At 33.7% G+C, this 14078-nt stretch overlaps 1 protein-coding gene across 1 annotated transcript; it reads right to left on the bottom strand.

Annotated features, from left to right (window-relative positions):
* Positions 1-220: 220 nt before the first annotated feature.
* On the bottom strand, positions 221-11380 carry LOC144344199 (uncharacterized). Its single transcript, XM_085503552.1, has 11 exons — positions 11168-11380; positions 10714-10921; positions 8889-9280; positions 7939-8551; positions 7518-7613; positions 4360-4454; positions 3661-3724; positions 3421-3516; positions 1895-2090; positions 909-1052; positions 221-568 (listed from the first exon to the last, which is right to left on the bottom strand). The coding sequence occupies exons 1-11, from the start codon at positions 11256-11258 to the stop codon at positions 323-325; spliced, it is 2241 nt and encodes a 746-aa protein (XP_085359678.1). The 5' UTR covers positions 11259-11380; the 3' UTR covers positions 221-322.
* Between the last annotated feature and the right edge of the window lie 2698 nt (positions 11381-14078).

Below are 14078 nucleotides of genomic sequence, written 5' to 3'. Positions count from 1 at the left end.
GGCTTTCACATACATTAATTGGTGTATATTGACTTTCACATACATTAATTGGTGTATAATGACTTTCACATACATTAATTGGTGTATAATGACTTTCACATACATTAATTGGTGTATATCGACTTTCACATACATTGGTGACCCACATGCATACAATGTATGTCTGGTATCTTTGCTGTTTTGTTCACGCTTTACTTGACTAAAAAACTCCAGTTCGGCATATCGACATGCTGGAAATAATATAAAGAATATCCTTTATCTTCTTTTTAGTATTACTAAAGAAAAATGCAGCACCAATATTTGAGAAGAAAAATGCAAAAAGTCAAAGCCATGAGAGTCCTCCAGTGAGATCTTTGATAACACCATAAGATACTAAGTCTCTCAAAAACTCTCTTTCAAGTTGAAAATCATGAGTTTTAAGGGTTCTTATCACTCCCATTTGTAAGTTACCATAGTAATGCAATGGTAGATTTGGTCGTTTATAATCGTATCCAAAGCCAGCTACATCTACTGTGTCACACATCCTAGCAGCCATCAAAACAGCAATAGTGCCTGTAGTTGGCACATTCTGAAAAGCAAAGTATTTTTAACAACAATTATTCGTGGGTTGGTGCATGTAATACTATGCCTTAGTTGCGATTCCCTTTTTCCTTATGGACTCCATCCATGAACCTGTGATTCCACTACTCATGCCCCTCCATTCCACCAATCATGCACCTCCATTCCACTACTCAATAATCCTTACCTTAAACATCTGGCCATCGAATTAAAGAAATTTAAGAATTTCACATGATAAAAAGCTGTCTCTTTCATTCTTACACTCATACCCCTCCTTTCAATTATCTACTAAATGTAAATATTGGTTCAACCCTAAGCAGAATAATTGCTCCATCCCTGAGCATTCTTACCTTAAACATCTTGCCATCGAATGAAGGAAATTTGACGTGATCAAAAGCTGTCTCTTTCACTACAGCGGGGTTGAGTATTCGAAACTGGTGAGGCTTGTTAGGCATTGAATTTGCCACTCCTTTCCAAAATCCATGTTTGATTTTCTGACAAGAAAACAAAGTTTTCAATATTTTTTTACGAACAAGCAGACTGTTGGCTGATATAGCCCCCGTTGTTTGTAAAGCATAGTCTGAAAGCAATACAAATGAAAAAAGTCTGATAGTCAAAGCAACATTATTTTTATTCAAAAATATTCATTAAAATTAGAAATTTTAAATTATTGTCATTAAACTAATAAATCTGATAGAGATGGTACCTACACATAAAATATCCAAGTAATTAGGCTAGGTGTTTTCAATATGAAGTCAAACACTGATGAATGAGGTGACCAAGTTTGATAAGGTTTGGAATAGAATTTAATAGTAAGTCTACACAATGACAATTGTTAACAGTGATATTGACGACGACAAACATTTTCCCTTAATATACCTTTCCCATTAATTTTTGATTATATGGACAAGGTAATAATGGCATTTTACCAAAAATGATGAGCATATACACTAAAATTAGAGAATTCAAGTTATTATTACAAAATGGAAAATATCTAAGCCAAATGGCATTATGATTTATCGATAAAGTAGAAAATGTAACATTATAGCACCAAAAACTGCCACTTTTGACTACACAAGAGGTCATTGTGTACAAAGGTCAGTCTTAAAATAATTGACTGGCATGAAGGATTATCATCTCCACTATAACAGTACCGGTATATATATTGTATCCAATCAGTCCTGGGCACAATATTATCTAGTTATTTCTCAATTACAAAATACTGTAAGTTGTAGTAGTATATTGTTGATTAATCACACAACCAGACACAATTGTTGCTTTGAACCCAACCATTACAGAAAAGACCTTATGGAAATTATATGTTGTAAACACTCACAGTAAGATCCACCTTGTCATGTGTGGCTACTAATGTAGCCCACTGTAAATCAACAGGTTTGAATGCAACCAATACAAATATAGCATTAGGATCGTAGTCATCTAATTTTGCTGGAGCACCCTCTGGGTGTGATATTCTTATCGTGGTTCTTGTTCCAACATCTGATTCATAACTATACACTGGTCCGCCATTTACTCTGATGATAATAATCAGAAATATACATATTAAAGAAAATTTACATATAAGTTATGCTATAAATAAAAATAAGGTCATCTAAAATTATTTATCAGTCTCAAACATTCTTCATATACATGGACCTCAATTTAATATAACATGAACTGAATTAATCTCATGGTCCATGATAGAATATAACATGAACTTTATTAATCTCAGTCCCACAATAGAACATAACATGAGCTGAATTAATTTGAAGGTCCATGATAGAACATAACATGAACTCTTTTAATCTTAAGGTCTATGATAGAATATAAAATGTACTGTATTGATCTTAAGGCCCACATAGAATATAACATAAACTATATTAATCTTAAAGTCCATGATAGAACATGAACACTACCGGTATTACTACTAAAGCTCTATCATAGAATATAACACAAGTCCTCTTAAAATATAACATGAACTGTAATAATTTTTCGAATAAAATATCGACTGTCAACCAACAATAAAAAATAGATAGTGGACAAAATTTTGGCAGGAAAATTCTGGAAAAAAAACAAACAAATCATAAACTGTGTCAACTAACAATTAGTTAATTGTAAACTAGTAAAATGTCTATTTGCATATATTCCATTCAACCAATTATTTTTTAAGTGAAATTTCTCATGATATGGTGTACTGAAGCAAATTATGATGAGTGACATAAACAATGAACTTGGTTGAAATTTGATACTGATTATTGAGATACTTGCATTTGGGGAGAAAACAAATGTACTTGTTGAATATTTAACCAGAATTTGAAATTATATGGATTTGTGATGCATATGCCAGCGACATTATTCAGGTTACATACACTGTATTTAAGGTTTAACTTGGTTCCTGTGCACATGAATACAATTTGTAATTACTTAGTGTGAATAAATGTACACTGATGACTATATATAGGGTATGTGAAGCAATATTGTAACTGTCATGCAATGTTTCAATATTATTATACATCTGTCACCGTAACGCCATAAGTTACAGCGTTATGTAATTTACCAGTATTTTCTGGGGTATTTTCATCCTACCATATTAGGAAATGCAAATTCCAAATATGGAATGATTACGCGCATAACAATCTTCTAAAAATAAAAAAACAAACATGGCTGCCACCAGGGTTTGACCTGCCTCCACACAAAGAAGTTCGCTGATTCTGTTCTAAACATTTTGGATTTTTACATTCCCATGATGTATCCTTGGAAGGAAAAGATGTATAATGGTATCCTCGTAATAACCTTATATTATCAGACCCTAGACTCAAGAGAAGAAGTCTACTCTATTGCTTTCCTTACATTTACTTTACTTACCTAATAACGACATCATATTTGTCTATGTTGGGTCCCAATCCAGTGTTTTTAATAACACTCCCACTACCAACAATCACACATCTTGCGCATGATATACTATCAAAACAAAAACATTACAGTAGTTACCGGTATTATAAATACTTCATAAGAAGTGAAAACAATCCTTACAGACGTCTTTGAAAATGTTAAGAATGTTTTGCTATTTTGAAAATGTGTAAATTATCCCATTATATTACTCACTTGGTAACTTCAACAGGCAGAGCAGAGTTAGAAAGTAGCTGCAATGCGTCACTGAAATTAGACTCTGAAAAATTTTAAAGTAAGTGCACGCTTTTATTCTAAAGGTATACCTAGGAATGCACATTGATGGAACACTTATTAATTGTGAATAGAAGTATACACTTTATATGAGCTTACAATTAAAACCAATTATATTACCTCAGTGGTTAAACAATACCTACATTTGCATACAACAATCAGTGTTTGATAATTTATATAAAAATGAAATTTACTGACACTGATTCATGAACTTTCCAAACATTTATTCTCTTTTTTAAATATTAGAGATTGAAATTATCTGTATATTATTAATAAACAACGTATATTAGAAGGTGCCTTTGATCGAAGTAGAAAGCCAATATAGTCTAGATACAGGGCTGATAGTCAAAGTAGAAGGCCTATATTCAAAGCGGAAGTTCTATTGTGTTCAATGTACGTAAGTTTGAACCAAATCCATTTGAACTTCATCAAGCATGTGTGAGATATGGCTGAACACGATCAGATGGACGGACGGACGGATGGACAGATGGACGCACATGCACATGTACATGCATGCACAGACACACAGGTCAATCCATAAGTCCGAATGGGGACTAAAAATAGAGGGCCTACAGTCAAAGTAGAAGAATTGTATTTCTTTCAACTATACTTGTCACTAACCTGCTCCATACACACCAAAAGGTACTTTGAATTCTTGTATATCAGCTGACTGCAGCAAGGATTGCTCAAGAAAGATTGGTATCCTAGCAACAAAGCTGAAATTATGCAGAAAAAAAATAAATTGTAACAATTTTGTCAGACTTCGGGTGCATTCTCTGCAGAACAAATGTCACTAGTTAATCATGTAATTGAATCTGATTGTCAAACTCAACCAGACATTTCCAAGACATACTTTAAAACCATTTAATTTCATCTTTTTCATTTTAATCTTTTGAGCAATTTCACTGGAATTGCAATTTTGATTTTTATTGTTATTCTACAAATACATATAGATCTAATTCAGTGAATTTCACTGATCAATGAAAATAGTGAAATTCAAAACCAGCAAATAATGACAGTAAATGGACCAGTCGAAAAGTCATTAGCCAAACTCACTCAAAAAAAAACTATTGGCATTTCACTTTGATCACATTTCTGCCACTCTGGAACTAGATGTCAGTTGTGTACTTAAAAATTTCATTCAAAATAGTTCATACATTTGGACCTATAGGTGCATATCACTATGTTTTGAAGATGGGATTCATAATGGCCAACTGGCAGCCATTTTTAACTGTAATTGGAGATGACACAGCAGAACTTTCCATATTACTGTTTGTTCATCTGTCTATCAATAATTTCATTTTCTTTTCGAAAACCAGTAAACTGAGTACTTTGATGTTTAGTTTTGATGTATCATGATTTGAGGAATATGATATTAATTTTTTATTTTTATTTTTTTTTGGTCCGAATTGTTTACAACTGAATCTTAGCCAGAATTTTTTGTGCAAAATGATTAGATATAATTTATTGCATGTTATCAGGACTTTTATAATCACTTTTGTAATGCAAGAAAAAGATCATTCTATCATCATTTATTTGTTATTTAAGGTAGCGAGACTATTATTTGTGTTGAAAATTACGATTTTCACATTTATTTATTAATTGATGAAATGCACTATAAACTTTCATATGATAAAGTCAACATAACATAGAATGTCATGTAAGTTGGTTAAAATGCATATTTTCTGAAGGGAAGCAAGGCAGCCTCAGTAGTGTTTTCCAAAATCAACAATACAGGTTTAATCTGTGTGCCTATAAATTTCAAAGATAAACTCAAGACAAAGCAATGTTAGGATGTGTTATCAGTAGCTATCTGACACACAATGAGTGTTTCCAAACATTCGAGTGGTTTGTCTCCGCCCCTGTTTGTTTCACAGATTAGTCATTTGCATATGAATGTGTCAGACACAAGGTCACACAGCCACTGAAAAAAAATCATTGATTTTGGTGTTTTCATATGCCGAATTTATCCAATTATAGCTATCCCATCCCTTTATTTTTTTGGTTTTTAATAGCCTTACACATTTGGATGCCCCTACACATGGTAAAACAGACCTTGATGGGAAAACAAATTGATTGTGCCGATAAACAAGCTTGAAAATCTTTGCTGTTACTTCATGGACGTTTTCTAGGAGTTTATGTTTTTCAAAATACAAGGTCTTTAACAAAAAATAACGTATACTTATTGTTGTCGGATTAACACCAAATTTTCACAGCTTTAAGGTGACAATGAGAGGAACTTGAATGTGTCCAGACAAACTATTTCATCGATTATTTACCAACGAGTTGTGGTTTGAGTTGGGGGCAATGTGACTAAAACAGTAATTGAAATTCAGCACACTATTTTTTAAAACGCGTTGCTTGAATAAAACTGACCAGACACATTCAATTTACCAGACTATTGAACAACTAGGAAAAGTGAAAAAAATACTTCTTATCGCCAGCGTAAATGCGTAATTATTTTTTTTACAGAAAAAGTAATTTTTCACCTTTGATTGAGTAACGCGTCGTAGAATGCAGATACGGGCATGCAAAATACACTTGTGAAAAGCTTGAAGTCTGGCGATTCTAAAAATATATACTTTCCCGGGTCTATTTGTAGTCATTTAGTCACAATTAGAAGATGAAAACAAGTATGCAAATAATAGTCTCGCTACCTTAATCTAGTTTCTTAATGGGTGAGTTTGTGATACTTACAGAATGAAAACATTATTATACCAGTAGCACAGTTCATAAGTAAAAGCTTTGAAGTCAGGAAGCAGGGTCTTACTTGACATCTTAATGCCTGCTGTCAATTTTGTAATTTTATATTAGATTGTATTTTAGAGATTTTGTTTTATTTAGTAATTTAGTGATTGTATTTGTTATTTGTTTTTTAGTATATTGTGTTTTTGTTTTGTTTTTTATATATATATATTTCTCCTTGTACTTTGTGACCATTTTCTTTCCCTCCGGGGATTGTGTAAGAGTCAATAAGTAAATACGATATGTTTGACTTTTTCTTAACACATTACCTGATAAAAGCCTCCACAGAGTATTTGAGATGTGATTTGATTTTGTGACGATATCATTAATTTTTTATTTTTAGCGAGTATTTTTACCATTTTTGGTTAAAAAAATGTGACCTAACAATTGTTGACACCATTGTTTGATGAAGCTTGGTGAGCATGTAAAAAACCAGACTACTTTTTTGTAGATGAACTTTAGTTTGTCTTAGTTGATTGGCTGTCACAATGTTTTTATAAAACAGTAGAGCTCTGTTGACCAATCAGGGCACTTATATTTTATGAATGTGGTTGTGTAGCAATATCTTGCACAATGTCAGGACTGATTATGTTCAACATTCACACATGTTTCAAACATCCTATTGCACATATAAGCATATGCATTTGTATTAGATCTACTTCATGAGCTTGAATGAATTCATTTAAAGCTACAAAATTAAAATCAAGTTCTGGTTCAAAATGACTTACTAGTTTCAGTTTTATTTACCATTGCATGTCAGGACTTTGGATTGATATTAAAAAGACAATCAAATAAACAGATTTCAAGTTGTATCAAACCACTGTACTGAGATAATTGTATTCTTTCAGTGCAACAAGATGTGTGCACATATATACAAACAGACACACATGCAAGATAATGACAGAGGCTCCCATTTTGTGTTTTACACAACATATTCAGTTTTTGTTTCGTCTCTACAAGAAAAGCTCATACTTGGATAGGGTAAATTCAAAGTGAATAAAGAAAGTTTTAACAATTGACTAATGAATACACACCTTTTACCCATGGATTTAGACATTGATTTCAGTCTCTTAATGGTTTGTCGCTTTCTACATGTATCATCATTTTCATTGCTTTTCTTCATTGGATTCCTAAGTGAAATAAAAATGACAACACATGTCATACAATAACCGTATATGGATTACTAGTGTTGTTGAATTATACTTTATAAAATATAATTACACCCCTTCATTAACTCGCCAATAATTACATCCCTCTTCAACTCACCAATAATTACATTCCTCTTCAACTCACCAATAATTACATTCCTCTTCAACTCACCAATAATTACATTCCTCTTCAACTCACCAATAATTACATTCCTCTTCAACTCCCCAATAATTACATCCCTCTTCAACTCACCAATAATTACATTCCTCTTCAACTCACCAATAATTACATTCCTCTTCAACTCACCAATAATTACACCCCTTCATTAACTCGCCAATAATTACATCCCTCTTCAACTCACCAATAATTACATTCCTCTTCAACTCACCAATAATTACATTCCTCTTCAACTCACCAATAATTACATCCCTCTTCAACTCACCAATAATTACATTCCTCTTCAACTCACCAATAATTACATTCCTCTTCAACTCACCAATAATTACACCCCTCTTCAACTCACCAATAATTACATTCCTCTTCAACTCACCAATAATTACATTCCTCTTCAACTCACCAATAATTACATTCCTCTTCAACTCACCAATAATTACATTCCTCTTCAACTCACCAATAATTACATTCCTCTTCAACTCACCAATAATTACATCCCTCTTCAACTCACCAATAATTACATTCCTCTTCAACTCACCAATAATTACATTCCTCTTCAACTCACCAATAATTACACCCCTCTTCAACTCACCAATAATTACATTCCTCTTCAACTCACCAATAATTACATTCCTCTTCAACTCACCAATAATTACATTCCTCTTCAACTCACCAATAATTACACCCCTCTTCAACTCACCAATAATTACATTCCTCTTCAACTCACCAATAATTACATCCCTCCCTTAACTCACCAATAATTACATCCCTCCTCTAACTCACCAATAATTACATTCCTCTTCAACTCACCAATAATTACATTCCTCTTCAACTCACCAATAATTACATTCCTCTTCAACTCACCAATAATTACATTCCTCTTCAACTCACCAATAATTACATTCCTCTTCAACTCACCAATAATTACATTCCTCTTCAACTCACCAATAATTACATTCCTCTTCAACTCACCAATAATTACATCCCTCCTCTAACTCACCAATAATTACATTCCTCTTCAACTCACCAATAATTACATTCCTCTTCAACTCACCAATAATTACATCCCTCCTCTAACTCACCAATAATTACATTCCTCTTCAACTCACCAATAATTACATTCCTCTTCAACTCACCAATAATTACATTCCTCTTCAACTCACCAATAATTACATTCCTCTTCAACTCACCAATAATTACATTCCTCTTCAACTCACCAATAATTACACCCCTCTTCAACTCACCAATAATTACATTCCTCTTCAACTCACCAATAATTACATTCCTCTTCAACTCACCAATAATTACATCCCTCTTCAACTCACCAATAATTACATTCCTCTTCAACTCACCAATAATTACATTCCTCTTCAACTCACCAATAATTACATTCCTCTTCAACTCACCAATAATTACATTCCTCTTCAACTCACCAATAATTACATTCCTCTTCAACTCACCAATAATTACATCCCTCCCTTAACTCACCAATAATTACATCCCTCCTCTAACTCACCAATAATTACATTCCTCTTCAACTCACCAATAATTACATTCCTCTTCAACTCACCAATAATTACATTCCTCTTCAACTCACCAATAATTACATTCCTCTTCAACTCACCAATAATTACATCCCTCCCTTAACTCACCAATAATTACATCCCTCCTCTAACTCACCAATAATTACATTCCTCTTCAACTCACCAATAATTACATTCCTCTTCAACTCACCAATAATTACATTCCTCTTCAACTTACCAATAATTACATTCCTCTTCAACTCACCAATAATTACACCCCTCTTCAACTCACCAATAATACATCTCTACTTTAACTCACCAATAATTACATTCCTCTTCAACTCACCAATAATACATCCCTCCCTTAACTCACCAATAATTACATTCCTCTTCAACTCACCAATAATACATCCCTCCCTTAACTCACCAATGATTACATCCCTCCTTTAACGCACCAATAATTACATTCCTCTTCAACTCACCAATAATTACATCTCTACTTTAACTCACCAATAATTACATCCCTCCTTTAACTCACCAATAATTACATCCCTCTTCAACTCACCAATAATTACATCCCTCCCTTAACTCGCCAATAATTACATCCCTCCTTTAACTCACCAATAATTACATCCCTCTTCTAACTCACCAATAGTTACATCTCTACTTTAACTCACCAATAATTACATCCCTCCTTTAACTCACCAATAGTTACATCTCTACTTTAACTCACCAATAATTACATTCATCCCTTAACTCACCAATAATTACACCCCTCTTCAACTCACCAATAATTACATCTCTACTTTAACTCACCAATAATTACATCCCTCCTTTAACTCGCCAATAATTACATCCCTCCCTTAACTCACCAATGATTACATCCCTCCTTTAACGCACCAATAATTACATCCCTCTTCAACTCACCAATAATTACATCTCTACTTTAACTCACCAATAATTACATCCCTCCCATAACTCACCAATAATTACATCCCTCCTTTAACTCACCAATAATTACATCCCTCCTTTAACGCACCAATAATTACATCCCTCCTTTAACGCACCAATAATTACATCCCTCCTTTAACCATAGACCCTCTTTTTAGAGGGTCTATGCTTTAACTCACCAATAATTACATCCCTCCTTTAACTCACCAATAATTACATCCCTCCTTTAACGCACCAATACTAGTAATTACATCTTATAACCCTTTAACTTACCAATAATTACATCCAATAACCCTTTAACTCACCAATAATTACATCCTATAACCCTTTAACTCACCAATAATTACATCCTATAACCCTTTAACTCGCCAATAATTACATCCTATAACCCTTTAACTCACCAAAAATTACATCCTATAACCCTTTAACTCACCAAAAATTCCACCCTTTGTCATCTTCATCTTCCTCATAATCACCATGAACCATATCGTTTTTTTCTTCAACTTTTTGAACCTCGTTCTTTGAATCTTTATATTGGAAATTCTGTTTTTCCAGCATGTATTGGTGTCCATCATTTTGATTCACTTCTCTCTGTAACTGCCTAACACTAGAATCACCATTGTCAACTTCAAAATGTGCATCTAAATAAAAATAAATTACCAATGTGCGAGAGAATAATATTAATAATTTAAATCCGCGTCGTATAAAAATACGTGTATACATCCGTTTTACGTCATTTTTACGAATTTATTTCAACACCTTTGTGATTAGCCTGACAAGTGCGCCGCCTACGCCAACTTGTCAAGCTACTTTGTGATAAGGTTTAATACGGTGATTCAATAAATAATGTGAAATGTAGTACGTTGAGTATTATAGATGCCACTTACGTAAATCAGGTTTGATTTTGAAGAATATAAGAATAACAAGTGATATACTTAATACAAACGCTATCGTAGTACGGTTACGGAGACGAGGCATTGTGGTCCGACAGACTGGTCCCACGGACACTTCTGCCTATTTTGAGCGCAATTGTAGCCTGATTTGGGCCATTCACTGACAGCGGCTCAAACGCAAATCACGGACGAACAAAACACCGTCCATCGCCCTACTAATATGCAAACAAGTAATTGAGGCTGCTAGTAGAGAATTGCGGAAGCAAATTGTAGATCATGCACTCTCAACCAAAACTGTTGACATTTTAATCAAGGTTAATAATTAACCTAAACTGAAATAGCGCCCTCGATTAGGTTTCGCTCCACCAAAACTCACGTGACCAAAACTTATTCCTAATAAATAGTGACACCATTCACAGGCGTGTATTCGTTGTGATTGGACAACGGCAGTTTTCAAATTTATAAATTTATAAATATTTTACGGTTATAAAATTAAACCATAAATATTGGGGGAACATTTATAAGTATAGTAGATAGAGACAGGAATGTCACTGGTCAATCTTATACATTTGAACTATGTGAAACCATACTACATGTAGTTTATTAGGAACTAGTACAACAATAATTTTGCTTCGTATGTTTACTCGCCTCCGGCAATATCCTGCAACGATTCAGTGAAAAACGCAGCATTAAGCACATACCAACGTAGAAACACGATTTACAAGAAAGCGATGGGGAAATACACTACACAAACCACCGCCAGTTTGGTAACCATGACGAGAGAGAAAGAACATTCGATACTCTTCACACATTGTGTGGTGTCCCCTTCACTGTGTTTAAAGTTATTTGACCAACTAATCTCACCAATTTTAATGTACGGGGCAGAAATCTGGGCATGTGATTTATTAAAAGATGACAATGATCTTGAACACACCTGTAATCAATTTTATCGTTTCATAATTGGTGTAAGTAAAACTACATCAGTAATCGGTATTAAAGGAGAACTTGGCAGAACGCCAATAAGAATTAAGGCGTCAACATTGGCAACTAAATATTGGTTCAGGCTAAATACCCTACCTGATAACCATATACTTAAATGTGCTCTCGATGAAGCAGTTAAGAATAATTCTAGTTGGATAAAACATATTGAAAATATAATGGGCCACAATGACTTTGAAACAATAAAATTAAACCATAAAGTAAATAACATTGATCAAATCTCAAATGTTGTTAAAATAAAACTCACAAAAGATTATGAAAAATTATGGAAAGAAAGCTTAAATTCTCCTCACAGTAAAAATGGTAAACATGGCAATAAAATGAGAACATATAAATTGTTTAAATCGTTTTTGAAAATAGAAACTTACCTGACCGAAATAACAAACTTCAGCCTTCGGAGAATTGTGAGTAAATTTAGGCTTAGTGATCATAATTTAGAAATTGAAAGAGGCAGACAACAACGACCAAAAATTCCTGCGGATGAGCGATTTTGTAAAAAATGTAATACAAATTCAGTTGAGGACGAACAACATTTTATCCTAGATTGTGAATTTCTCAATAAAGAAAGAGGGGAGCTGTTTCAGGAAATAGGAATTAAAAATAAACTAAATAAAACAGATAATTTCATTAAAATAATGACGTGCTTCATACCCCTGGCAAAGTTTCTAAATAAGGCAAAACAGAAATCAGGTATATGATAGCTATCACCTTTACATTGGGAGAATCCTGTAACTATCCTTAATTTGTTTTTCCTAGTAAGCTTTTAACATCTTTTATTTTTAATTTTATCTTATAGTCTAGCTACTGTATTTTTTCTTATGATTTGTATTTTATTTACCATACTGCGCCCTCTGATGGCATAGTAGTGTAATAAAGTTATTATTATTATTATTGTGGCGAGTGGTATAAACAATATAATAGCCGCAACCGAGTTCAGCTATGGTAGTATGTGGATCCGCTCACCAGATTTCGAAGTCGCCCGGTTAGCATGGAAACTCCAAATCAATCAAAGCCTTAGGAAACACGTGGTCCAATCTTAAGTACAAGTGATGACGTCATAACTCTTGTACATTAATCATTTGAATATTCGTCCTAGTCAAGTATGCCATTCAGGTCGATTGCGCAGCATAACTTATTTTTATGGTATTTTTCAGACTTGCCAAATAGGAATACAAACTTTTCACCTATCTATACAGAATTGGCACCAATTTTGCAGAGTTTCAAAGTTATTTTAACAACTTTGAACGCAACTTTTCAGGGTTTTTCAGGAAACTTTGCAGACTTCCCACGTAAGAACACGCAACTTGTCTTGCTTTTCCATCTTGAATTTTCAAGGTGAATGTTCCGGCGAAGCACTCCACTCTATATCACCTTGAAGTATTTCATTAGGACTATGTGTATGTGACAATGCCCTCACAGTTTAGAATCAGTTTAACAACAGCCAATCATATAACTTCTTTCTTCAACGCGCTTGGCCAAGCTATCAAAATCTTCGAGGCGGAGCTAAGTCACTAAACGCTCCACGTTGCTATTTAAGACGCGCGCCACAATACCATGTATTTCTATGGACTCTGCGCGAGCTGCTGTGCACTGGTCAAAAAATCGAGAAAACAGCACAAACTTAACTTTGAAGAAATCCAACCAAATTTAAATAGTTTGCATATGTAGGGGGTGACAACAACCATCCCATAATACCGTTTTCTGAGAATTTATTGGTCTTTGTTTCACCATGATGGTTGCCAGGCGGTGAAAATGCCTGACCCGAGAATAAATGTTGCTGAGCACAGTTAAAGCTGTGGTGGCTTGGATGTCGAGGCGATACAGCGACAATATCCATACATCATGCAACTCACTGATATTCAGACCAAAGCTATTCAAGCTTTACTTAATAATAGTGGTAATAGTG

The sequence above is a fragment of the Saccoglossus kowalevskii genome, chromosome 9 (assembly GCF_978046115.1).
Source record: "Saccoglossus kowalevskii chromosome 9, keSacKowa6.1, whole genome shotgun sequence".
Lineage (NCBI taxonomy): Eukaryota > Metazoa > Hemichordata > Enteropneusta > Harrimaniidae > Saccoglossus > Saccoglossus kowalevskii.
This window is presented reverse-complemented; position numbering and strand designations above follow the sequence as displayed.